At 43.4% G+C, this 26,774-nt stretch overlaps 1 protein-coding gene across 10 annotated transcripts in view; it reads left to right on the top strand.

Annotated features, from left to right (window-relative positions):
- Positions 1–26,774, top strand: part of ANO1 (anoctamin 1) — an 83,380-nt gene that overhangs the window by 28,646 nt on the left and 27,960 nt on the right. For 7 of the 10 annotated variants that reach the window (XM_054198472.1, XM_054198468.1, XM_054198467.1 and 4 more), the window contains exons 2-10: positions 5,889–6,067; positions 9,801–10,127; positions 12,368–12,466; positions 14,014–14,165; positions 15,473–15,527; positions 18,525–18,576; positions 21,274–21,339; positions 21,839–21,894; positions 23,392–23,433. In XM_054198472.1, coding sequence (XP_054054447.1) covers positions 5,960–6,067; positions 9,801–10,127; positions 12,368–12,466; positions 14,014–14,165; positions 15,473–15,527; positions 18,525–18,576; positions 21,274–21,339; positions 21,839–21,894; positions 23,392–23,433 — 957 coding nt within the window. In that variant the 5' untranslated portion in view covers positions 5,889–5,959. Of the gene's footprint in view, positions 1–5,393; positions 5,706–5,888; positions 6,068–9,800; positions 10,128–12,367; positions 12,467–14,013; positions 14,166–15,472; positions 15,528–18,524; positions 18,577–21,273; positions 21,340–21,838; positions 21,895–23,391; positions 23,434–26,774 lie in introns of those variants that run through there. The other 3 variants (XM_054198470.1, XM_054198469.1, XM_054198475.1) reach the window with 2 other exon arrangements.

Raw genomic sequence — 26,774 nt, 5'->3', positions numbered from 1 at the left:
CCTCTCTGACAGGAGGTGCCGACATCCCTGAAAGCCTTAATCTTGCCCCGAGGGTAGGTCGGTTGCCTTTTACAGCAGCCCTTTGCCTGCCAGGCCAGTCCGTGGTATTAGTGCAACCTCCTGCATCTCCAGAAGCGCTGCAGCTAGAGGCAACATCTGGCTGCTCGCAACTGGGGAGAGGCCGGGGAAAACGTAAATCAAATGATCACAGATGTGGATCTAATCAGTGCTTAACTTCTGGACTTTGAACGGGACAAAAGTTCAGGATGTGGACGAGGGCTCCTTGGAGAGCACTGTGGTTCCTGACCGGGCTGTTGGTCTCGGGCCAGTGCCTCGTAAACAGGTGTCAGCGTCCCAAAAAAGATCTCCCCTCCTCGCCAGCAGCGGGTATCCTCACTGGCCGTCCCGTGGCACAGCTTCACGGGCCAGGAGGAATGACCCATAGGGCAGGAATGAGACGCGCTGGTGGGGTGGCATGCTGAGGCTTCCTTGACATTTGCCTTCCCTTATTTTTCTCGAGGACGAAGCAGGGATTTCAGGCTCCAAATCTGACAGCCTTTTAACACATCAGTAGAGAGAAAAAAAAAGCCCAACAAATAAGAGGAAGTGATAGGTGAGTCACTTGTGAGAATGTATTTTTTTCTGCTTCTTAGCCCAAGGATTAACCTGTAGCTTTGAATTTGGAAGGTACAAGAAGTAAAGAAATAGGTAAGAATGTGCTGAAGGAGGATTCTGCTGCTAGGGGGCAATATATAGTAAGCAAAACCACACTAAGGTGTTTCCCCTCAGTATCTATCACAGCTTTTTTTAAAAAGAACCCCAATCCAAAAAATATCCAACATATTGCATACACTAGCATTTCTTCTGCAGAAAGAGCGTAGCATAAACAAAATACACAACCTATATTTATAAGTATGTATGCTTTTTTTTTTTTAAACAAAAATATATATATATGTGTGTGTGTGTGCATGACTTCCTTAACATGCTTCTTCCTCCCTGTCACAGTAGGGTCGTTACCAGTTCTGGGACCTGCACACAGCACGTCTACTTGCTATTTCATATGGAACACGTGTCTTCAGTTTAAGGAATCTAAACCCCATATGGTAGTATTTCTGAAGCTTTTTTGAAGAACTGGTGTTATGGCTCCTTTAAAACGATTCTCTCAGGGAACTTACGCTATGTGATTCTTAATTTTTCATTCTGGATGCTGTCACAATTTATGTAAGGCAAGAAGATAAGAACGTGGACATTTGAAAGTCTTAAATGACACGGTCTTGTTCTCCTGCTTCTTCTTTATTGAGAACAACTGGAACAGCTGACTTAGATGTCTTTGTGACTTTTTTGTTCTAGCCACTTTCTTAAACATACTCCCTAAAGAAGAAAGCAAGGGGAGATAAGAGAAACGAGCTTCAGTGAAGTCCCGGGTTTCAGGTTGAGCAGTGAAATGGTTGTTCATTTGTTTATATGTGCTCATGCTGCCTCGATGGTGCTCGTTTTAGAACTAGTACAGGATGTTTCTGTAAAAACTGCATTGTGTGAATGCAATTTTCCATTTTTTTTAATGAAAATTTTTTCCCCCCAAGAATATTCAGTGCTTATACGTGATTATGAATATAATATTAATAAGCTATTAGATCGAGTCTGAGGCGAGCATTGGATAAAATACACCCATTTCTAGAGCAGATTTTCCGTTCTCGTTCACCTGGTCACCAAAGTCCAATGAAGAAGCACTGTCTAAATGAGTAACAGTTATAGCATAATATGCCGAATTTCTGTGGTGGAAAAGTTAATTGTTAGTTAATTAGCATTAATTTTTGCAAGAAGAGTTTGAGGACTTCCACAGCTGCAACTGAAATTTGAGCAAAGGAGCAGGTGTTTGCAAGTTTGAGGGTTTTTTTTTAATTAATATAATCCCGTTTCCCGTATTGTGCAGAGTGAGAGACTCATTGGAGATTCAGGGGGAGAAGTAACAGGCGCGAAGACGCAGACCCTCCTTACTGGTGTACTGCACTTGTCTCTTCTGATCTCTTCATTCACCAGTTTCTCTCCTTGTGCTCTCACCTCTGTGATCCACAGAAGTTTATCTGCTTCAGATGAATATAGCGTTTGCTTGTTTCGTACTGGAAATGGCACAGAACTCGTTTTACCTGGTGCATTTTACGGAGGAATCCTTTCGGAATGGCGAAGATATCTCTAACTTGAGCGCAGTTCGCAAGGTCATTGTAGCGTCTCCGTGCTCTGAATTGCAGCTGGTGGCTCAGCGTCACCCACGGCATCCCAGGATCTCTGGGAAGACTCCCACAGAGAGCAGAAAGGTAGCTTGGGAGCTGCTGCAAACATCTGTTTCTGTTGCCTTCTTTTTCTTGCCCTCCCATGTTACCTCACTCCTAACGAAAAAGGGACAGCTATGAAGATATGCGTATGGTCACGTATGGCCGATCCTAAACACAAGCGCTGCCTCAACGCCTGTTATTATGTACACAGGGTCGTTAACAGCAAATACAGGAATTACCTGGCACTGCCGACAGGAATTACCCGGCACTGCCGGCACTAAGGAAGGTAGAAGTTCTATACGTGTCAGATGTTCACCCAGTACTTTCTCTAACCTGGTTCAAGGGTGGGATTGAAATTGGTATCAAACGCTTTTCAGCATTCTGCACTCTTACAGAACGGGGATGTTTTGAGACAGGCAAGGATTACTTCAAAGTGTATCATTGTATATTGTATACTTGGCAGGGTGTTCTGCGCTTCGTAGCAAATATTGGGAAATGACAAAGCGATACGTAATAAAGTGTAAAAGAAGCATCAGATGGGTCTGAGTCTATGTTCCAGGAATATTAGGACCTTCTGCTGTCTCGAAATCCATAGGTTTCTGAACAACATCAGCTGTGGATATGGCGGAGGAAGGGCTGACTGGTCATGTGGCTGTGCTGAAATACGTTCAGGGCTTCTTCAAGTCTTTGTCGTAGTGTTGTCTGGTTAGTAAATAGCAGAGAACGGGTTAGTCAATGTTAGTAGGCAAAGCTAGCAATTTTCACAATACTCTTCTCCTTCAGCTCCCAACAAAGAGATTAAGATGTGACTCCAGCTGAATTAGGACATTAATGTGCTTTGTGCTCTTCATATTACACCTACTACCTTGCCATAAATAATTCTGAATGTGAATTTATTTTGAGATTAAATTACTGTCCTTGTTTAATATGATTAGCACAAAATAGAGATTCGTGTTTTTAAGTCTTTAAAATACTCTATTCCATATAAAAAGATGTTTTGTGCTCTGCAACAGAATGTTTTGACGTCTGCCAAATCAGCGTAAGTGAACTAGTTATAATCCCCGTGCGTTTGTAATTACTAAAGTGGTTTGCATGGCTTTACTTAGTATTAAATCCTGACATCATCTGTAAGTACAGAAATCAAACTTGTCGTAATTAAGATTATATCAATGAAGTTCTCACATTTCACATCTTTTCCAGTAGTCCTACTAAACCAAAATTGTATGATTCATTGCCTACCTTAAGTATTTGTTCTTTCCGATATTGCCAGGCTACTGATGTGTAAACAGAACTGTAAATATGTGCCTGCGGAGGGGTGATTGTTTGAGCTTGCACAATAGCACTGAATCATTGCAGCAGGTCCCCTTGTTCTGTACCGGGGACTTGACAAATGCTGCTCAGAAGTGCAGCTCCAGAGCACAGGGAGCTTGTTTGGACTCAGCGAAGCTTGTGATTTTTCAGCTCTAAACATATTCCATCCTAATTGTAATTTCCAAACTAGCGCTGAAAAGCTCACAGGTCTATTATGAGATAGGCAAAATATTCAGATTCATAGGCAGTAAAAGGTTCTTCTCATCGAATAGAGAATTCGAATGTAATCTGCTGAAGTAACTAGGCTTCAGTAAATAGGCAGTTCCTAGGAAAGCAGGCAGCTTGTAGAGAATCTCTTGGGGCAGCAAATATCCCAGATACAGGAATTGAAATGAAGATCTGCAAACTGGAGGTGTTTGCAAGTTCCAGAGAAGCATGACTACTAATTCCAGAGAAGCATAGCTTTCATACTAATAATGTTTATCTTACTCTGATAAACTCAAGAAATGTGCCAAGGCTTTGGCCACACCTTCCTCCTCTGGTGCCACAGGTTGTTGTCCATGCAGACTCCTGCGTGTTACCATGAAGAACCTGGATTGCAGGTTCATGTGGTGCCCTCCCAACATTAAGGTTGGGTCAGGTTGCTTGGCACCATGTGTAGTTAAGCTCTGACCACTTCCAGGGATGGACAGAGATTTACAGCTTCGCTGGGCCCTTTCCCCATCGTGTGATCACCCTTGTTGCTCAAGTTTGTCAATGTCCTTCTTGTGCTGGGGAGCCAAAACTTGGCACAGCGCTCTAGCCGTGGTCTGGCAAGTGTCAAATAAAGGTGAAAAACGCTTCCCTAGACCTACTGGCTTTGCTTTCTTGCTAACGGAGTCCAGTGTGCAGCTATCCTTCACCACTCGAGACAATCACTCCTTTGAACCTGTCCACCAGGACCCTTGGGTGCTTTTCTGCAGAGATACTTTCTATCTGGTCCACCCCAAGTTTTTGCTTGTGCTTGAGGCTGGTCTGTCCAAGTGTAGGACTTCATGCTTGACTTTCTTGAGTTTCATGAGGCTGCTCTCAGCCCATTTTTCCAGCCTGTTGAGACCCCTCAAAATGGCAACCTTACCCTCCAGCTTATCAGCCATGCTCCTCAGTTTCACGTCATCTGCAGACTTGTTGGGGAATGAGATTTTTCCCTGTCTGTTCCTTCCACGTCATCCCTGAAGTTCAACCAAATCCAGACGGGTAGTTTGGTGAAGAGGAGGAACATGCTCTTAGGCTAAGACATAGCTAATTAAAATGTGGTCTCTGTCCTCACCTCATCATAAGCTTAGTGGCAGCTCTAGGTAGGAGGGAAGTATTTTTCTAATGGGCTTAATCTCTGCAATTTCTGAAGCTATCTGCTGCTATCTGCTCCAGAGACAGTGTTGAAGTAGTTGCAGCAACAGACTGGTGTAATGTAGCTGCTATTAAAGCACGCTCCTCTGTGTGTTTTTGTTGTTTGTTTATTTTTGGGAAATTTAATTTAGTATCCATTCAAGGCTAAATTCTAAAATTCTTGCTTTATCTTCAGTCTTTAGAAAAGCAAATTCTGGCCCTGTGTGATTTAAAAAAATGGCATAATGCTGCAGTATTTTACTTCAATGTCAAAACAAATCACATCTTGGAAAACTTTGCCTTCTCTAGCTGGCATAAATGCACATATGCAAACACTAGTTTGCATTTTATAAGTTATCTGTTCGCTCAGTCTGTAAAGAAATTTTTACATGAAATCCTTTAGCTCATCCATATACTTAAATAATAAGTGGAAACAGTATGGGTCCCTGGCAGGTTGAGAGGGAGGAAACCTCTGACTGCTAAAAGAATGGTTCAGTGTATCCTATGCAGTACATAGGTACTTGAGGGGAAACTCACTGCTTAATTTTTCAGCATAGGCAAGTGCTTATTGAAGGAGAAAATGCCTACTGAAAAGGGCAAAACACCGTGGCACCTATTGTCACCAGCTAATTCTGAGACTATTTTTTTTTTTTTCCTTCTCTTAACCATTCTATAAGACAGTAAACACGTGCTGAGACAGCACTGCAGAAAAGAAGTTACCTGAGCACTCCGGAGGAGGAGGAGGAGACCTAGGTAGGGCTGTAGAGGACTGCGGGAAAGCTGAGAAGGGAGGCATGGAGAAGGGGTGGGAGCCCTGAACAAGGGCTTGTTGGCAGAAGAAGGCGGGAACAGGATACGTTTCAGCTTGGCTGGCTCTGGGAGGAGCAAGTGTTGGGATTAAAGTGTTTTGATGAAATTGTTCCTTTTCTTTTCCAGACGCAGACAGTGAGTTTCATGGGGTGGATTTTCTGCCAGAAGATCTCAACGAGGCTCCGGAGGAGACAGGAATGAGGGTGAACAAGAAATACTCCTGTCTACCTGCTGAGGAGAAGGGGATTCACATTATCAACATCCGAGCTATTGAAGATATAGGCTATGACCAGCACGAGAGTACTGTGAGTACAGGACTTGCCTGATGTGTCATAACCGGCAATACTGCGCTTTACCCCTTTGCTTATTTCTCATTCTCTCCATTCCCAGGATGCTCTGAAATCCTCTCCCCCTCTTTTTCGGAAGTGCTGAGAAGGATTGCCACCAGGCGCAGCACGTGCTAATTTAGTGGGGCTTGTTCTTTGAGGTGAAGAAGGGAAGCCAGGGATCCTTATTTAACCTTTAGCGTGAAAAGGGGTTGGCTGTTCTCAGAGTAATCAATCTGGCAATAAGGCTGTAGCAACCTTCAAATCTCTTCGCCCGTATAGAGTAGAACAGAAAAAACACCTAAAATTTCATGTGAAAGCTATTGTTAACATATGCAATGTTAAACTAATACTCTGTAGAACACAACAGAGGTTAGATTTCCAGGCTCATTAATAGTGCCTTGGTTAAATTCTTCAACGCCAATTTTAAAGAAAGTTAGTAATGCGAATACCCAACAGGATTAGGAATTGGTTACGTCATGAACACATAAAGGGGAGTTTATTCAGGTGAAGGAATTGAGGTGGAGTGGGCTATGTAACAGATCTCGCTGGGGAAAGGTGTACCAGGAAGAGAAATACTTGGTTTATTGTGCTTGTGCTTAATTAGGATGGACAGCAGAGGAATAATTCTGTCAGAGTGTAAACATCCCTCCTGCTGTGGTAAAACTGAAATGTCTTTTCAGCGTCTCACTTGAACCAAAGGGACACACGAGCCTTACGTGGTCTCAGTCAGCACAACTCCCTCTCTATGGCAGTGTAGCAGCACCGTGAGAAAGGATTAGTACCATTCTAATGTGCTACTAATCTCACCATTTCCTTCTTTAAAACAGGACCAAGAGGCTTCTTTGAGTCTTTTGCCTGCATCTCTTTCGCGGTGGGATGTAGCTATTCTCATGTATTAATAAACTTCTTGAGGGTTTAGTATCCACGGTGCAGCACCTTCTCCTGAATTGTCAGAGAGTCCTCACAAGGGTCCGTTTTTCAACAGGAAAGTTCAAAGAAATGGGAAGAAGCTCTCAATTCAGTTTCTGCAGTGTGACCTGTCCCCTTCCCAGTGGCAGTGGCTCAAAGAAACAGAGAAACCAGGGATTTTCAGTGCCGCTTTTCTCAGCCTCCACCCAAGGGGTGCTCCAGGAGAAGAAGAGCTGTGGCTGGGAGGTACCGATCTCTCCTGAGCTCCCCGGGCGGTTAGAAACATCTGGCACACTCACTGCTCTCGTCTTCGAGAGCCATCTTCAGGCCTGCCCGTTTCCTTTATTTATTAGGTTCCAGAACAGAGCAACTAATTGCCGTCCCTCATAAAGTCACTCCAACAAGGGTGGGAAGTGGTTGGGCTCTGAGTCTTTTGCCTGTTTTATCTCCCTCCGCTTACCTGAACATCTGTCAGTTCAGCCCAGTCTTTCAGAAATTGATGTTTCAATTAATTGAAACATTAATTGAATTAATTGAACATTAATTGAAATTTTTCAGAAATTGATGTTTCAATAATTGATGAATTAATAAGATCAACACATCTTTAAAATGAAAATTAAATACAATTAGTTATCTTAAAAGAAAGCCCGGTGTTCCTGTTTCTTGTTTACACCAACTATTTACTTTGAAGAGGTATTGTATCCTGAAAATCCAGTTAGTTGCTATTTCTTAGTATTTTGTTTCTATAAAAATTTGCAGGGACTGAGTTGCCTGCCACAAGCAGGCTGTCAGCTTGCTTTGAAAAAAATGTGAATTCATGGGTGCATGCCATGAATCATGAAGCAATCAGAAAGTAATAGTTATTAACGGTCTTCTATATTGTAGTTATGCTCAAGAGCTAAGGAGGACTATCTAGATAGATAGGGCACAAACATGAGCAGCCTGTGCCATGTCGTGGCTAAATAAGACAGACATGGAGCAGGGGAAAGAGGGAATAGGACATGGTGGCAGCAAATGCTGTATTGTTTTATGATGTGTTTTATGATATATTTATGTATTTGGAGCAAAGGGTTTAGGTTAAATGGAAAAGAGAGATGGGATCCTGAAAGAAAAGGAGAACCAGACAGTAAAGGCGGGCATGGAGCAAAGCGGCGAGGGACCGAGGAGATGGGGACCTGCAGCCAGGCTGGCCCTGGGCAGACGTGGTCGAGTCAGGCTTTGCCAAAGCTATGACTCTTCAGGGATCCCGCCTTGGCAGACGGCTGCTCCGCGTCCTGCCTGGCATCTCGGGCTTCTTGCTGTCTGCCGGTCCTCCTTGCTGGGCATTACTGCTCTGCGCTCGTCTGATTGCGCTTGTCTAATTACTTCTTCGGTGGGCTTCCTCCTCCCTTCCAAACGCAGGAAAATGGGGTTTGCTGCTGGAATTTGTTGTCGGAAGAAAAAAAGGGAAGAACAGACTGTCCCTTAAAGAGAAATTTATTGGTTTATAGTTGTGGTAGCGGGGACCTTCCCTCCCCAAAGCGATGTTCAGAGAAGTATGCAAATTTGTGTAGCATTGAGTGGGTTTCAGTGAAGTTTTGGCTATATCGGTCATGATAGACTGTGCAGTAAGCTCAGAGGCTGCCCTTTTCATCTGAGGTTTAAAAATCGGATTGTCTTAGAAACAACCATTTGCAAATAACTTATAGTCATGGTTTTATGTATGAAACAAGCAGGAGGTGTACACATCCCACATGGGGTTTTGACCAAAATGGTTTGCAACTGGTGGTCAATTGCTATCATTTGGAGCACAAGTCCTTTTCCTTACGTGGAGGCTTTACATTCGTCTGTAAACTTAAAAGCCAAAAAATGTCCATGGTCCCTGAAAAGCCGCTCCTGTGATTAGTATTTTGGTAAAAACAAACGCAAGTTACTAGTGAATTCTCACTTTTTTTTTTAACGGTGCGTGCATTTCCAAGAGTAGAATTATGAATTATGCATGAGAAGTGAGAGTGTTATTGAAAGTAGAAATGAATAATTGTTAGTACTGTTTTATGTTTCTACAGTTGCCCTGTGCGGTTTTCATATAAATGCTTGGAAATGGAATTGCGTTTTAAAGCCTTGCATTTCTTGCATCTTGCAACGCCTCGCACAGTGTTGATTCAAGACAGGAGTAAAGCCCTTGCCACCATCAGATGGCAAAGCGGCACAGGTTTTACAAGTGGGGGGGGGGAAAAAAGTGATGAACTCAGTAAGCAACAAACCCACTTCCCTGGCTACGGTCCATCTGCATTTTTGGCGGCGCTTCGTGACCAGCTGGCTCCCTTCAGTCTGTATCTAAGATGATCTCTTTCTCAGATGATACAAACTTGCACCGATAGATAAGAGAAGTGAGAAATGTTTGCACATGATATTAATCTGTTTGTCAGAAATGAAACGCAGATGTCTTGGGTGGAAAAGGACAGATGATCTTAGTGGCGATTAACCCCCAAAGGAGAAAACCAAATCCACCAAGTAGCTGATTTATGAACTAGTGTGCTGGTAATTAGATTAAATCCCAGTTATTTTAGCTATTCATTTCTGGCCCAATAAAATCCCAGCTGGCTACCAGTAAAATTGCAAGTGTTAACTTGCAAAATTGTTTTGAGTAAGTAGCATGGGGGGGCTCCTCCCGTATGCCTGCTGTTTGAAGATAGATCATTGTGTGCTCCAGGCAAGGAGGAGTCCTTGACACAAGGATATGGTCTGTCTGGTGTTGGCGTGTGTACTCATTATTCTTCTCCTCTCACCTTCTCTCCACACCCCCGTTCCCTGCTTCCAGTTATTAAATTCCCTATCCAAAAATCCAGATGCGGACTGCAAATATGGACTCTACTTCAGAGACGGCAAGAGAAAAGTTGACTACATCCTAGTTTATCATTACAAGAAGTCCTCGGCAGGGAAGACACTCACCAGGAGGGTTCATCACAATGATTCAAGTGCCCGAAGCACTAAGCAGGACCAGCCGCTTCCAGGGAAGGGAGCACAGCTGGAAATGAGGGAAAGTGAACCTCACGTGGATTATCATGAAGACGACAAGAGGTTTCGCAGGGAGGAGTATGAAGGGAACCTTGTGGAGGCTGGTCTGGAACTGGAACGCGATGAGGATGTAAGGAACCATTTCAAACGGTTAAAGATAAGGAGTGTAAGTGGTGGTCAAATCCTGGGAGATGCTGAGCCGTTCCTGTGAACCTGGCTCTGACCAAGGTTACACAAGCTCAAGTCTTCCAGAATTTGACTTCAGTTCTGGCAGCACTGTCCTCGCCCACCAATTTAATTCGCTTCACAGGAATGGGCCGCGGTGTTGTTAATGCCCCAATGAGGTGAAGTTTTGTACTTTTCTTGGCCGGGACTTGTGGCACGTCCACTATTGCAACACAGCTTGTTGATGCATTGCCGTATCTAGAAGGGAGGCTTAGATTGCTCTCCACGCTAATCCCAGCTTGGTGGCTTTACGCTATGCTGTGGTTTGGATCCACTGGTAATTCCAGTTCTGAAAAATACCTGATACAGACAGTGACATTGTTGTAGCTCAGCGTAGACTTCAGGAGAATTCAATCTGTTCAGGAGGTTCTGGTGCATGCTCTAGCTCGGGCACGTGGGTCTGTATTACAGTTTGCTCTTTCCATTCTTAGATATGAACAGTACAGCTTGTAACGCCTTTCACCTGTACCCTGAAAACAGTATATTCTATTAAAAGACCATTAGACTATATAAAAAAAAGATGTGTGTGAAGTACTGCCAGTGTGTGATTAGTAGAAATAGCCACAGCCGTATTAATTTCAAAGAAAGCTATTACCATTAACTGATCCAACCAATATGCCCGAAATTCCTGTGGGAGAGGGTAAACATTTATGCTGGTTTTATTTACAGGATCTAAAAGTTGAGATTAAACATCTAGACCTGTGATCAGAGTGTTAAAAAAATAAATCTGCCATCTATTAATCACAAATTACAGGCATGTATGTAATAGTGTGTGTATATATATGTGAAAAGTATATATTTTGCATTATATAATGCAAGAAAACCTTTCACTTCTCTGTCCCCCAGGTGAAAATAAGAATTGCTTTCCATCCAGCTTGCAAGTTGGGGTAGTAAGCTGGAAATGTGCCTGTGCCATGTCGTAGATATTTAAACCCTTTGCAAGATGGGAGGTCCCCACCTATGGCATGTAATACAACTCCAAATGATGCAGAAAGGCTCAGGGTTCGAGCCAGGGCGCTGTAAAAGCGGGAGAATCCTGTTCCTTCAGTCCGAGAAACCAAACCAGATAAGGAATGTAGAGAGACGAAAGCGAGCCGCAGGGATTTACATCAGCTCCCGTTTCCAGCACGAGGGGGAAAACCTGCAATCGTTTGGGCTTGAAAAGCATGCCGCGAAGTTGCGTTGGAGGCCTTACTAATTGCAAAAAAGAGCAAAGGTTTCTTAAGCAGATGATGTTTGCTAAGTTGCTTAAACGCTCTTCAATGAAGTAAATTCCAAGGTGGTTGGGAAGGCTGGCAGTTACCTGTGTCCGCTGAGTAACCGATTTCTAGAAAGCCACTGCGGGATATTGCTGCGTGAAAGCTAATTATAATAAACTGTCCAAGTTTGTAGAGCAGCAAGATTAGAAAGAGTCATTAAAATTTCTCTCTCTTCTGTTTGCTGAATGCCCTGCTAGTTTGATATCATTTGTCCAGTGGCTTCGAAATGATAATTCCCCTGGGAATGAATAGGGGTGTACGTGGCAGTGCCAGAAGCAAACCCCCATGTCCAGCCGTCTAGAACAGAGCTCAGAGACCTGCTGGGATCCATGCAGTCACTAATAGTATCATTAATGTTTGTCTTCTTTTTTTCTTTTTTTTTCTTTTTTTTTGTTTTGTTGAGTTCTTCCTAACCGTTTTCCCCATTAAAATGCGTAGTGTTTCAATGTTTAAGTCACATCTGTATCTGAGGTTGCTTCTTTCTTACTGCGGTTCTGGGTCCTTTGAGATGCAGAGGCAGCAGGGACTCTCTCATTAATTACAACGCGCTCAAGAAATCATACCGTTTGGCTGGATGCCTGTGCTTCAGATTTAACTGGCTTACCCTCTATTTGTGTCCATAGCCATGAGCTTTTATTTCCCAAACAATTTTTATCTGTTTAACCTTGTGGTAATTGTTGTGGAAGACAATAGCGTTTTGCAGTCACATTTTATAGCAGCTCAGCACAGGGAGGGGTTCAGCGATCGTCCTGTTGTTAGAAACTAGATGTCTCAAATGAGATTTAGCGTGTTGGCGGTAATAGACTCTTCCTTAAATATGTCTAAACCACAAGGGGAAAAATAATTGCCTCTCATCAGTAACCTTTTCTCTTGCTTTTTTTTTAAGACTAAAATCCATGGGGTTGGATTTGTAAAAATACATGCGCCGTGGAACGTATTGTGTCGAGAGGCAGAATTTCTTAAGCTCAAGATGCCCACAAAAAAGGTGAGTCCTGATCTTTTTCTTCCTTCTGGAAGGCACGGTTTAAACATACGCTCATCTCTGAGCACCTTACAGAGGTAGACTTCTCTTTCCACGAGCATTTTTAAAATAGCTAATTAATCTGTACAGAAAATGAGTCACAAACTTGCTTGCTTGGGACAGCAGAAAAAGAATAAATGGAAGGAGGGATGGAAATCAGGAATTCCTGCTGCTACTGCTGTCTGTATGCGATGCGAGGGATTTCGTACGACGCCTTATCCTCTCAGCGTGTTTCAAAAGAAGAGGTTGCAATTGATGGTGAAATTTATGCGTGCGTTTTGGAGGAGTTTTCTCACCCGAAACGCTAGACGGCTAAAAATGAACATCCCAGTAACAACTTGCATGCAGTAGTCTCGCTGGGCTTAGCGACTATTCATATACGTCGTTAGTCATGTTTGCAGGGGTTGGGACTACACAACCACAAAATAAATTACCTTTCAGAATATTTGAAATGTCATTAAAGAAATGACAGTATATTTTCATCATGAGCTAAATTCTATATCATCCGTGATAGATGGCTACCTGTTCAGTGAGCATAGCTTAGAGATGGATTAATATTTAAACACATACTAAGTGCGTGTCCCAGACTGCGGAGGGAAGTCTATAATGGAGGAAGAGACAGTCTCAAAGCCCAGCGTCACTTATTACAACACTGAAACCACACTTTTGGTTTGGATTTCATATTAATCCCCATTATTGCCTCACTTACCACCGATTTTAATCAGAAGCACGATGAGATAAAAAGAGTCTGTTGTGATCCTGGGGTTAAAGCTGCTTTGCCGCAAGAGAAAAGTTAGGGTGGGCCTTTTGTGAGGGTTTTTTGTGTGAAAAAGGCCACTTAAGCCTGCAGGCATTGCCCAGGAGAAGCGATGTGCCTGAGAACACCTTCCGACCCCTAGAGCCTTATTTCCAGCATCTTCCTGCGGTGGGAGCCTTGCCCTGGATCTGCAGACAGTTTTTGTGGCTCAGACAGGGAAGCCTCTTTTGTGACCTGCTAACACCATTCCTGCTTTTAGAGCTACGGAACTGCAATAGACCATTCGAGATATTTTGGTTCCTTTATACGGAAGAGGGGAATCTCCTGAAACCTGCACAGTATTCCCAGGAAAGCCCCCTGGGAAAGGAGACCACTTCTGTTCTTTTGCCCAGGGGCTCTGTTGCTCCTTCATTTCTTTGTCCTGTTGCACCAAGAAAACAGTAGATGCCAGAGGAGCGGGTGTCTCGGGAGTCGGTGCCAACAATATCACCATTGAACATCCCAGCCTGATTATTTGGAATCACAGGTCATGTTTTGGCTCGGAGGAAGAACAATAGGCTTCCTCTGCTTGCTTGTTTTGACTTCCCCATCCATCTGTGTCTTTCTAAATGTTTTCGAGAAGGTAAGCTACACTCCTCGATAGCTTGTTGTGATGTATTTATTTAATTGATGGTTTATTCCTTACGGTTCACTCTCCCTTATGGATTAGCAGAAAGCAATAAAAGTCTCGCTGTTTTTCTCTTTGCCCACTCAGATGTATCAGATCAATCAGACCCATGGCCTTCTGAAAAAGATTAACTCTGTAATCCAAAAAATAACAGAGCCCATCCAGCCAAAAGTAGCCGAACACAAGCCTCAGACAGTGAAGCGCCTCTCCTACCCCTTCTCCAGAGAGAAGCAGCACCTGTAAGTGAAAGCTTTCTGTAAATGTTCGTGTCAGCAGGGTCCAGGGTCCTTTCTGATAGCAGCTAAGGCACAAAAAGGTGAAGGGAAAAACGAATGCCAACGCTATGTTAGTGAAAGAATATTTCCATTTTGCAGTAATTTTACTTACTTTTCTCCCCCCCCGCCCACTGTTGAGGAATGAGGCTTTGTAGAGCCCCCCTCTGAAATCTCTGGGCTGCTGTTGTGGTATATAATGCCTATCTATAGAACTATACACATCAACTGTTAGACTGCCAAATACGATTTCTCGTGTGGTTTACAATAGTCTCTTTTCCACGTGAAATAATAAAATGCGCAGTAAAACTTGTAGCCAGAGATGCGGGTTGATAAATTTCAGAATAATTTCATTCATCCGGCAGGGGCAGCTCGCACATGTACTGCCAGCCAGCCCCTGTCCTTGGGAGCGCTGCGAAGTCCGTGGTGGCTTCGCCGTCCATTTCAGATCAGTAAGAATAGCTGTAAACGTGGGTGTAGGAAAAAATCAGAAGGTGGGGCCCAGCCAAAGTTTCGATTGCCCTGGATTGCTTTGCTGCTGCTCTTCCTTGGCCAGCATCCCAGCGGAGAAGCTTTGAAGACCGTATTTATCTATGTGCCAGCTGGAACAAATAACAGGCCTAGGGCAGGATTTCTTCACTGTACATACAGGGGTTTTAGTTTTTAATAAAGGGATGCAGAACACCGATGGAGTTGTGTATTTTAGTTGGGCCAGTCAACATCTGCGACATTTGACATGCTCTTGGACTTGCAGGAAATATATTTATATATTTATTGTAGGATGTTCCTACAACGACAGAGCCTGGTGGCTCAGCGAAAGCCGCGAAGATGCTCCTTAGCTCAGGCGTGGCTGTGCCTTACCCTGTTGGCAGCGGTGGGTTTTTTCAGTGAAACCACCTGTGTCTTTGCTGAACAAGGGAGGCAAGAGCGGCCTCACAGGGGTTAAGGTACAGACAAAACGTAAAGATCATTAGGAGAAATTCAAGGCCAGCAGTGGCCAGGAATTCCACTTACATGAGCGTCAACAGCCTCTTTTCTGCAGAAAAACCTATAAATACATAAAAGCAGTGGAACATATAAGCAGCCTCTTTAACATAGGAGAGTTGCAATAGACTTTCTTTTTAACGAGGTTTCTACAAGCTATTCTTTAATGTTAAGCTGAGAGATCCCCAGGAGAAATGAAAATATTGAAGGGGTCAACAAGAGCAGGAAATTAGTGGCGCTTTTTTTTTTTTTTTTTTAACCTAATGGGCTTCCTTCTAATCTTTCAACAGATTTGATTTGTCTGACAGAGATTCCTTCTTTGACAGCAAAACGAGAAGCACTATAGTAAGTACTGTGTATAAATAATTTATAGCGGATAGTGCCTTAGTCATGGTGTTAATAGCCCCTTTGCCAGCTTTAGTACAAAGCCTGTTGCAAGTTTGCCTTTCCCAACCAAGCACCGGGGGTTGCCTGTGACATCAGTTATTGAAATAATAAATAAAGCATTTCCAGCTTTAGCTTATGTGAGGAATAGTCTTTGATGCTAACAGGTTGCTGCCTTTTGGAAAATAATTTGGATCTTCTTTCCAGTTCACAGTTAATTTGGGACGTAGTTTCTTAGGTGACATATCAGCAGAAAGGAAAAGATTTAGATTCTCCCGCTGGTTCTGCCACCAGCTGCCTGCAGCCCCCGTGACTCATTTACCTTTTTGTCTCCATACATTGCTCTTTTTATAAAATGCTGCAAAATCTCCCAAGACAAATTCCAGTGAAGCAGCCCGGTGTTTTACAGAGAGTATTGTTTACATTTTTGGGGAGCAATTCTTTAGAATGGTCTTAAAAGTGTTGAGATTTATGCTCTTTGTTTAACGTTATTTATGATTTGTATTTAACATTAAAGTTTACGTGAAGAAAATGCAACAAGGACAGAAAATTGCATCTTGTTCTGATCGTTTATGCCTCTGTTCACCCCTGTCACTCTGGCAAGTGTGATGTACACGTGCACAGCACCGGGACTGGGCCGAGACCTTCCTGCCTTTGTGTTGGAGGGTCTCTCTGCTCCTTCAGTGCTAGCGTGGGGCTCTTCCTCGTGTAATTAAACTTAGAATCACAGAATGCGTTGGGTTGGAAGGGACCTTTAAAGGCCATCTAGTCCACCCCCCCTGCAGTAGCAGGGACATCTTTAGATCAGGTTGCTCAGAGCCTCATCCAGCCTGGCCTTGAACGTCTCCAGGGATGGGGCCTCCACCACCTCCCTGGGCAACCTGGGCCAGTGTCTCACCACCCTCAGTGTAAAGAACTTCTGCCATTCCCTTACAAAAGTGAAGCCTAATGAGGAATATGGTATCGCAAACTACATTTGAGTACTTCCTTGTGACTTACAGAACATCAAATAGGGTGGGGGAGAAGGCCTAGCCTCCTTTATAGCCACCGAGGGGGGAATGGAGAGGACAGCGCGTATGACACCCAGGGCAGCTGGAAGGGACCGTGCCAAGCAGCACTTGCTGCAACACTTTTCAAAGTATAATGTGGACTCTTTGCCCCATTCCGCCGCTGCTAATCGCTGCATTGGAATGTGACTGTGAGCGTGCTTTTATCTTATATTTAACATTAGCCTTTTGGACGCCAAGTGGTTTCAAAAAGAGCTTATATCGCAATTATAGCTGCCTTTTATTGCTACGGTGATAAGGGGCGTGAGATATCTAACTTCTCTTTCCTGCTTTGAAATTCCGGTCTGTGGACCCCTGTAGCCTGAAGTGCGGTGATTTGATGTGAGCGCAGGTTATCGGGGCTAGGTGAGTTTGACCAGGGAAGGCAGATGCAGCAGCACAGGAATGGAAGAGAAAATGACAAACATTGAATTGGTTTATTTGCGATGAAACGTTTACTTTGAGATTGGAAAAAAAACACGCAGCTTTTGTTTGTAGACTTTCTTTTGTATGTCTAGGTATATAGTTAAAAAAAACCAACTTGTAAGTACAAGAAACTTAAGGGGGCAAATAGAGAGGTAAAATTCATAACGGGCTGTCTGAGAAAGGTGGCAAGACCAAATGGCACCGTAGGACAAGAGGGTGAGCAAGACTAACTGAAAAACGGACTAAAACCAAAGGAGCTCATAGCAGAGGCTGGAAGGAAAAAGAGGGATGGGAGGTTTTTAAACTGCTTGAGGAGCACTGGGCAGTGCTGGTAGTATGCTGCTTTGTTTGAAATCCCCGTACATCACCCGGTAGGGAAAGACACGTTGAATGTTTCCCAGCGTTATTTTCTCCTGCATGCATTTCTCTTTGTATTCTTGTTTCTTAAAGTTCTCTCCTGCCTTTCTCATGTGTGCTTTTAAACCACAGTGCAAATATTGACCCTTCCGCCTACTGCAAAATGAACAGGAATCTAGTCACTCCCTGCGAGTCCTTGATGAATAGAAACTAAGCCAAAGACCTCTTTTTTATTTAAAAAAAAAACAACAAGCGAACAACATTAGATAAACGGAAGTCTCTGTGTGACAACCCTTGAACTCACTGGAGTTAGAAGACAACACCAGGCAGATGAGCTGTGGGGTTTGCCTCATGCGCCTTCGCTCGCTTACCTCTGTGAATTGGGCAAGCGCCAGACGCGTTAGCACGGGGATTAATTAGCGAGCATCCCCAGAAAACCTCTCCGTGGCTCTGCAGCCAGGCCAGGCGACGGGCAGCAGGTGCCTTCGCCCGTGGTTTTCCTCCGAGTGCTTGCCTTGCCTGAGAGCGTTGCCACGCGGGACGAAACCTCAGCCGCTCGGGCGGCGCGCTGAGACGTGCAAGGGTTACTTGGCAATAAATGCGATATATTGTAAAATAAATACCTCTGTTTGGCCACTGAAGTTGTGCAAGCTCAGAAATTGTAAGGTCAGCCCGCGTTAGTGCCGTGTCTGATGAACGGCTGCGTGCTGCGTACGCATTACGAGCCCGAAGCTCTGCTCAAGTCCTCGGGTTGAAGCCAGTTTACGCCATCGGAGGCGAGGGAAGAGCTGGCCCAGCACACCACCTCGTCTGGGTGGAAAAGGGCTTCTCATCCTTGATCGATGTCTAACATGAGCAAAAATAGCATTTCTCTTGTGCGAGTGGTTCAATGTGACCCCGTTTCCCCCGATCAATTATCTTGGTAGCTGGCGTTTCTCTCCCGTACGGCTAACTCGGCGTGGAAATCTTTAAGCCCGGCTCTCCTGAACACCGTGACTTTTATTAAAGAACGATGACTTCATCGACATCTTGGTTTTGCCAATATTTCAGCTGTACATAAAAAAAGATTGTGCTTTTCACTGGCAGTATCTGTAGTAACCCTTTCCTTTCTTCTATTTTACTTCTGTAGGTTTATGAAATATTGAAAAGAACGACATGTACCAAAGCAAAATACAGCATGGGTAAGGAACTTTATTTAGCTTTAAGATCGATATCGTTTTCAGGTATTGAAAATAACTGCAAGTTGCTGGCTGCGGAGTTTAGGTTTTTCCCCGGCTCTCTAATTTGATGTACATGGATATAATTGTTTTATGTGGAAATTTAATTTAATTAATGTAGCTGTTTGGAATTCTTTCAGATGTGGATTTCTAGATTCGACTCTAAATTAAATGCTAAGCGAGCGTTTAGCCCCTGCAGATGTTAGTTAGGTCCTTTGCAGCAGGACTGGATGTGATGGGTATTACCGGTGGGTAATACGCGCTCTGCGTTTGTTCAGTTTTACGCTCACTGAAGTGGATGAAGGTATTACCATAAATTTCAATAACTGCAGTGAAAATCTGTGGCTTGGCCCATTCCTTTTAATTAGTAACCTCACGTTTTTATGGTGGGGTGGCCTTTCGATGACTTGAGTGAAATGGGTTTAACCGATGACTGCCCGGAACACTGTCCGAAGTGGAACTGAGATTAACCCGGTGGAACGGCCCAGGATTAAGGCACGCACTGGAAACTGGCCCCTCTCTGGGCCCTCAAAACAGTTGTCGCAAGTCAGTGGGTGTGAAGTTTGTATTGCCACATGCAGTTGTTTTAGGATTTCAGCCTTAGGGCTTGTGCTCCAAGAACTACATTCATAATGCAGGTAAACACGAATTGCAAATCAGGTCACCTTAAAGCTTTGTTGGCGGCGTTTCCTGTTCAGCCGCTACATACTTTATTTTATACGCATCGTGATATATAGGTACATACTTGACTGTGGGACCCAAGTTAACAAATAGTTAATAGTAAGCCAAATTAAGTAAGGCAGAAGGCTAAATTCCCTCATATCCACGCTTCATAACAGCCAGCCAGTAGAAACAAATTTGTACGAACATGGGAGAAAGTGTTTGATAACTGTTGGAATCAGCCTTTATTTGCCTACAAGCAGTTACATAAAACAATGGGAACTTGAATTACAGGTAGTTCTGTTCAATATTGACCCATCAGCTGCTTAGAAATACATCAAATAATGGAAGAATAACTATGCCAGAAATTATTTCCATGCTTTGACTTTTCTGTTGAAGTATCAGCATACAATGTGCAATTGTTGAGTCCTTATATACACTGAATTTTGGTGTTCAGCCAGTATTAACAGAAGCGCTGTTTCACTGCAGCATGGGAAATCCAAATTAATCTGTGACTTTCAGGACCCCTTTCGAGTCTGGTGCTGGATCATTTTCATTGGGAATTACGTATTTGCACTCTTGAAAGTGGAAGGTCATACAGCTCAGTTTGAATTCTTGCCTTGGAGTTGGTTACTCACTTGATTTATTATTTTTTCTTTCTTTTTTTTTTTTTTTTCCCCGGTCCAGAAATGGGAAACACATTAGAGATTAGTTGAATAGGGCAGAGGCTAAAGGAAAGTAAAGTGTTAGGATTCCTGGATCGTTCTTTCACCTGAGACGGGCAAGGTCACACAGAATAACTAATAAAAATATCATTAGGCCAAGCTGTCCATGGGTATACTCAGCATCACGCAGTCAGGTCCTTTGTGTTCCAGCGCTGGAATGCCGGGTTACAACCCGGCAAAGGTTGCAAACAGACCTGAGCAAACACAGATAACGCTGCAACATTTGTGCCCAGCAGGAAAAAGGCGGCCGCCCAGCGAACACCGCAGCCTTGTGTTATTTATTTTGCAAATCTGTGAAAATGAGAATCTGTCTTCATTGTTAAATACTGCGATGTAGAAGGGTACTATGTAGCTCTTGGGTCGGTCGCACAGCCCTAGAAAAATAATTTATCATCTGCTCGCTAGTTGTTTCTGCCAGAAGCGTGGAAACATTTGCAGACAATTCATAGTACTGTATAATCTTAAATCGAACTTTGAAAATTAATGATACTGCAGGATGCTGAGCACTCGTGGCGCAGTTCCTCCAGCAGGTTATTGGTATCTCGAAAATGTTAATAAACTTGAAAAATTCTCATTTCAATGTCTCGGTGAACCTACAGTGGGCTGTTTCCTGGTTCATAGTCGCTGTTCTTTCAAATCCAGTCCCACACTCTGTTCTTAGCAATCAGCTGATGGGCAACACGGAGCACACTGTAGCACATCATTTTTCTTTTCCTTTTCTAAGTCCTTTTAAATTCTCCACGATGCAAGTGGCCAGATTATTTTTTTTTATTATTATTATTATTATTTTTTATTATTATTGGCATTAATCAGCTTAGCCTTGCACAAAGGCAAGTATTTGACTTAGCTCTGATTCCGCACCCAAGGCCGGTTCGTTGAATCCCCAAACGGTCTTCACGGATAACACGACACCTTCAGACGTGGGTAGTGCTCCGTAATTGGAAGTAGCTATATTAATGCCAGCAGCTGCAGCAAGAACGTTAGAGAAGTAATGTGCTACAGCCCCCAAAGGTCCGGGTCCAGCCGAGTGACCTTTGGGAATGGTGGAGCGAGCTGCGGTGCCGAAGAGCCCCTCGCCATTGTGCTCCTCCAAACTTAGATGTCGCCTCCTCCCCACCCACCCTTGCCACCCGCGCTCTGGCCCCAAGCAAAGGAACGACAGCACACCTGGGAAGGCAGGACTCCTCAAAGTCCCTTGTGCCGCCTGCATTTTATAGATGAAGCATTAATTGCTTTCAGCCTCATGCATGTCACTAATAAACGGATGTGTAAACAGGGAAAGGAGAGGGAAGAAAGAAGGAAACTACCCTTTTAAATAAAAGACGAAAATGTGGTAAATATGGTAAGTATTACGCCAAGGTCTTCGCAAAGGCTTTCCCTACAATTTTCTCTAATCAATCTGAAATCTGAATTCAAAACTTTGTGTGGATGATGCGTGCGTATGCGTGTTCCCGTATGCCATCAATTCCAGCCATATTCTTCTTGTGATCGAGCCTTCTGCTACACACTTTCAAATCTGCAGGCTTGCCCTTAAATCAAACTGACTTTTCAGAAAATGTAATTTATTTTAATGACTAATTTCAAGTCATTGGCTTCTAATTCTTGATTCTCAAATATATATGACTTCCTCTTGCTCTCTGCAGTTTTCCATTTCATGAAATGAGTCATGTTTAATAACCTATATGATTAAAAATGAAACTACATGGAAAGGAATGAGATGGCAGAAAAATCATTATCTGACCAAATGACTGTTATTTTGAGGGAAATCTCCAGGAAGGATGATAAAGTGAGACTGTCTAACCTCAAAATTGTAAATAACTATTATGTCTTTATTTTTCAAGGGATCACCAGTCTGCTTGCCAATGGAGTTTACAGTGCTGCATATCCTTTGCATGATGTAAGTGATCTTGCAATATATTTTACACGTCTACTATTTGACACCAAGAAATCCTTAATGTGTTACGTATTAATGGCATCATCCCAAACACAAGTGTTTCGGATCCTGACTTCCAGCTCGCTTGTATCACGACTGCAGTAACTTCTGCTGGTTGTTTCCATCACTCTGCTCACTTTTAATGAATTCCCCATCTCTCTTCTACCTTTGGTGATCGTGAGTAAGTGTTTGAACGTAACATTAGAAGAGTTGTTTGGGTGGCTTAGCAAACGAAATGCTTCTGTTAGCTTCTGACCTTCTGCTCCCGAGGTCCCTGGCATCAGTTCTAGGAAATGTATTTATTCCTGGGGCACCGAGTGGCTAGTTCCCTCATCCGCATCCCTGGCACCCCCCTGGCAAGGGCGGAGATGTCAGTGACATTCGGGTGACATATTTCATGGGACTTGGATGTGGCTGCAGACCTTCTTACTGATGAAGTCTGCTTTTGAGCAGTTTGGTGAGGTGTCAGGGTGTGTTCAACTGTGGTGCCCATCGAGAGGACTAGAGAGAGGTGGGGAATTTTGGTGGGGCTCATGCTCAAGCTGGGTATCCCCGTCCTGCCAGCGGTGTGCAGCAGTGGGATGCTGATGACATTTTCACTTAGAGGTTCATGGTACCACTCACACTGACAAACACATGCTCTTAGCTAGACCCTCACAGACAGGCTTGACCGACGTTGAGGGGACGTGGCAGTCATGCTGTCACAAGGTTCTGGCTCTGTGAGCATACGAGGGCTGTCGAGCCCGGTGCCGGTCTTCTGGCGTGGGATGTGAAGATGAAGCGTGTCTTCCTAGTTCTGTGCTCCCCTCACTCGCACTGGTTTTACGTGGGACCACGAATGTTTTATCTCAGTGTAACTGAGACCAGAACAGCCTCTTTATCTGCCCGATGTTTATCATAAATGTCAGGCACTCTTAAATTACAGCAATGTCGCTTAGAAATTCAGAAAGGTTAAATAAACTTCTCTGCATGTACTTGTCTCACGTCTTTAGAAAGCTACTGATAGTCTTGTGTATGAGTTATTTATTGTCTTAGTTTACTCCTTTATCGTATTTAAAAATAGCTCCAAATTAAAACCTCAAATCTAATCAGCCCTGAGTGTTTGGAGAGTCTGGATAGGGATCAGCTCTCTCAGCTGGTCTCTTCTCTTTCAAGTGGACTGAGCTGAACCCCAAATACCATGGCAATACCGCATCCTTTCCCTTGACATTTTTAGGCCACCTTTATCACTTATTCATTCCTTCTTCCCCAGTGACAGACATTATTACTCTTTCTTAATGTGCCTGACGACAGAAGACAAAGTGTGCTATGACAAATGAACTCCTAAAATACAGCATTATTTTACAGATTGCTTTTTCTGGTTTTGATGCATTAAGTGAGTGGGATACATGGGTATGCAAGATGCATAGCAGCTCTGGGCGCGACTCACTGAATGACGCACATTTTTTTCTTTTTTTAAAGGGTGACTATGAAGGTGAAAACGTTGAACCTAATGACAGAAAAGTAAGTTGATATAAAGGGGGTTTAACATATTCGGAAGAGTCCCAGCTTGATGAGTCCCCTGTTGGAATCTGGGCGTTTGCCAAGCTTTCACAGAAAACACCACAAAAAGGCACTAAATGCCAAGCAGTAGAAGTACAGAAGTACTTTCCAGTGCTTAAATTTGCCCAAATTCAGTATGGATATGTTTAAATTGCCAAGCTTGATAACCATACGTTTCTGGCCGTGTTGGTAAGAGCATTGACAGCATTCACGTATAATCCGCCTAAAGTTCAGATGGTGTAATTTCAGGCCAGCTCTGATGAAAAGATGCTCAGTCGTATTGTGGTACCCACATCTGACATAAACCCTGCTTCGCTCGAGGGCGAGCCCCGGTCTCAGCACTGCAACCGCTGCTCATCTGGAGTGTGAGGAGCAGAACTGGGGAGGGAGGAGAGAGGTGGCTGAAAATACAAGCCTAGAAGTTATTGGGAAAGATAAAGATTGAATGTTTATCAAAAATGAGACATGCTCAGCAAAGCTTTAATGTGCGCTCTTCAGCCAGAAACTGTCCTGTGGATGTATGCTGGTGCCTTTGCATCACTTCTCACAAAAGTCCGTGGTTTAAATTGCGTTTGTATTGCCTGTATAGGGAAAAGCATTTGTTCATTGTAGTAAAGCAGGTACGAGTTATTCTAAGGAAATACTTCTCATAAGAAAAAGCAAATTTTTCACCCTGTGGAGAAATGTTGATTTTTTTAAATTCGGAGCGCAATTACTACCTACTCCCCACCACACTTCTCGACAGAAGATGGGCTGCTTCTCCACGTGTCAGACAACAACTGAAGCAGAGAGGTTATGACCAGTTCTCTCAGGAGAAGCTACTAAATGCGAGCGCATATGTTGGGCTTTCAGACTTGAAACTTTGCCTTTCCAGTTTGTTTCATGGGCCCGTCTCCAAAGAGACACTGTGGACCTGCGTGGGCTCAGGTTGTAGAAGAAGCAGGTGTAAAGCACTCCCAGGTCGATCACATGAAAATAGGTACCCACAGATAAAGGTCTGCTGGGCCTTAAGGTGCAAATGGCTCATCAAAAGACAGCGACTGTTATTTCTCCCCCTCTATTGGTTCATGTTAAAAATACCACATACCTGTCGCTTCATTGTTAAGCAACACATTGCTCAACCAAAAATAGGATGAAAGTCCATGTTTTCTCAAAGCGTCTGCATTATCATCTTTATTACTAACTTTTCAGACCTCACAAATTCCCTCATTTCACAAGTTCACTGTGTGTTTGGAAATGTTTACCTTGGCTTTTGACTTCCAGTTCCCTCAAATAATCTTCTGGTGTGTTTTGGCATCTCTCTTCTGGTTTCTTGAAGCTTTCTTTAATCTAATCCAGCGCTAGGCCAGGCTCGTGCCTTTTTTAACAACAAAATTAGAGATTTGAGGCATAGAAATGAAGTAAATATTTAGGACTAGTGCGCTGATCTCTTCTAATCATGCATTTGAAGCTGTGCTTTGAATACCAGGCTGATAAATGGCAGGATAAATGAGATAATTCATTTGTGCTTTAACTGCAAATCTGGTTTGAAGTGCTGTACAAAACTGAAACATGGCAGTGATGCAGAATCTCCTTACTTAGTATTTTCCTGATATGCCTGACCGCTTTAAATCACTAAAAAGGAATCAAACTTCCAGCACAAACTTAGCTTGTAAAAATGAAGTAAAAAATAACAAAAGGAAGGGTCTTAGTGCACGTGGACGTGGAGGTGTCCTGAGTTGTTAATCGTTTCCCAAACACAGGCAGCTGGCCTTAAACTTTTAGAAACGTGGTTGCAAGAAACCCTAAAGCAGAATAAAAATAAAATTTGCAAGAACGTTTAATAAAGCACTGCCTTTAGGTTTCCATTTCTGCTCTTACTATTGTAAGGAAACCAACAAAGATTAATGATTTGGGGTTGCAGAGGGGAAGATCTACCGTCCACTTAGGTTTTCGATGTCGTATTTCTGTAAGAGTAAAGAAGTTGTATTTTTTTTTGAATGACTTGAACTGTTCACGTGAGAAGTACGGCAGTTCAGCTTGGAAAGTTTGTGTCGGTGATTTGGCAGGAGAATTGCAAACCTGCCCTAGGAAGGCTGTTCGCTGCAGGACGTCTCTGTGGTAACACAGCGGCAGGAATGGGTATGGGCAGCAGCGGGGCTGCCCTTCCCTGCTTTGCTGCCTTTCGCTGGAGAGATGTAGGAGGCTGACACGTGTCGAGTTTCTCATGATAAAACAGCCTACAGATTTAAGCAATAACATCCTGTTTGGTCTGTTTTTCTATGAGCAAGATTAATAATGTTGCCCTCCCTGCGACGATAACTGCTTTAGGACTCGGTTCCCCATTGCAGTTTCTTCCACGGTGGAGCTGGTTGAGCAGCCTTCACCCACTGATGGAGGTTTGTGTAACCGAGCCCTGACATTTTCTGCCTTTTTTTTCCCTCTTTTTTTACCCAATGTTTGATGAAAAGAAGTATCTCCGTGATAATCAGTTCATGTTTTTACATTTGAGGCACAGGATTATGTTGTTGCCAGATGAATGAATGAAAGCAGGAGCAACCATCAAAACATCTCCTTGAAATATCAGTAGTTGGTCCAGGAACATCTTGCTACCGAGTTCGTGACACTGGGTTGAAGCAGGGAGGGAGGCAGAGAAGGGAGACCTGACTTGACAAGCAGATGCAAAGCTTCTCTTCCCCTTGTCCCAGGGAGGAGGCGATGGCTGGGTGGCCAGCGAGTGCAGTTCGTCTTCTCTAGTAGTTTTTTGTACGCACGCTGATTTCTTGTTCACTCTGTTAGCTGAACCAAATTAAGAAAAAGAATCAGGTCTGAGAAGCACTATTTATATATTTTACGAAGTAAAGGATAAGTTGAAGGTCTCAGAGGAACCTATTTTTGTGAGGGATTCAATTTTATAAATCACTAATGGGGATCATTGTTTTCCTTGGCCCCTGTCCTAACCAAAAGGATAAGTGGAAATCATCGTGTCCTTTTAGTTTAAAGCTGAAAAACTCTTAAACGCAGCCTTCAAGGCACCTTTGCAACTGCTCCTCCTGATGGATCCCAAGTATTAGTATAGTGAAACAAATCAGTTTATTCTGCTTTTTTCTGTCTTGTAATTCAAAGTGTATTCATCTTTCACATCCATTCTGCTGGATACCTCCTATGGATCATAAAATGAGGACTACTCTCCCCATCCCTGCTACAGTTATCCATCAGTTCTGTTGCTGAAGAGCCTTTTAATGTACTAGAATTCTTCACTGTATTATAGCATGCCAAATCATCAAATTTGTTTTTAATACATAATGCAGGCTGCGTGTGCT

This window comes from Rissa tridactyla, chromosome 4 (genome assembly GCF_028500815.1).
Source record: "Rissa tridactyla isolate bRisTri1 chromosome 4, bRisTri1.patW.cur.20221130, whole genome shotgun sequence".
NCBI lineage: Eukaryota > Metazoa > Chordata > Aves > Charadriiformes > Laridae > Rissa > Rissa tridactyla.
This window is presented reverse-complemented; position numbering and strand designations above follow the sequence as displayed.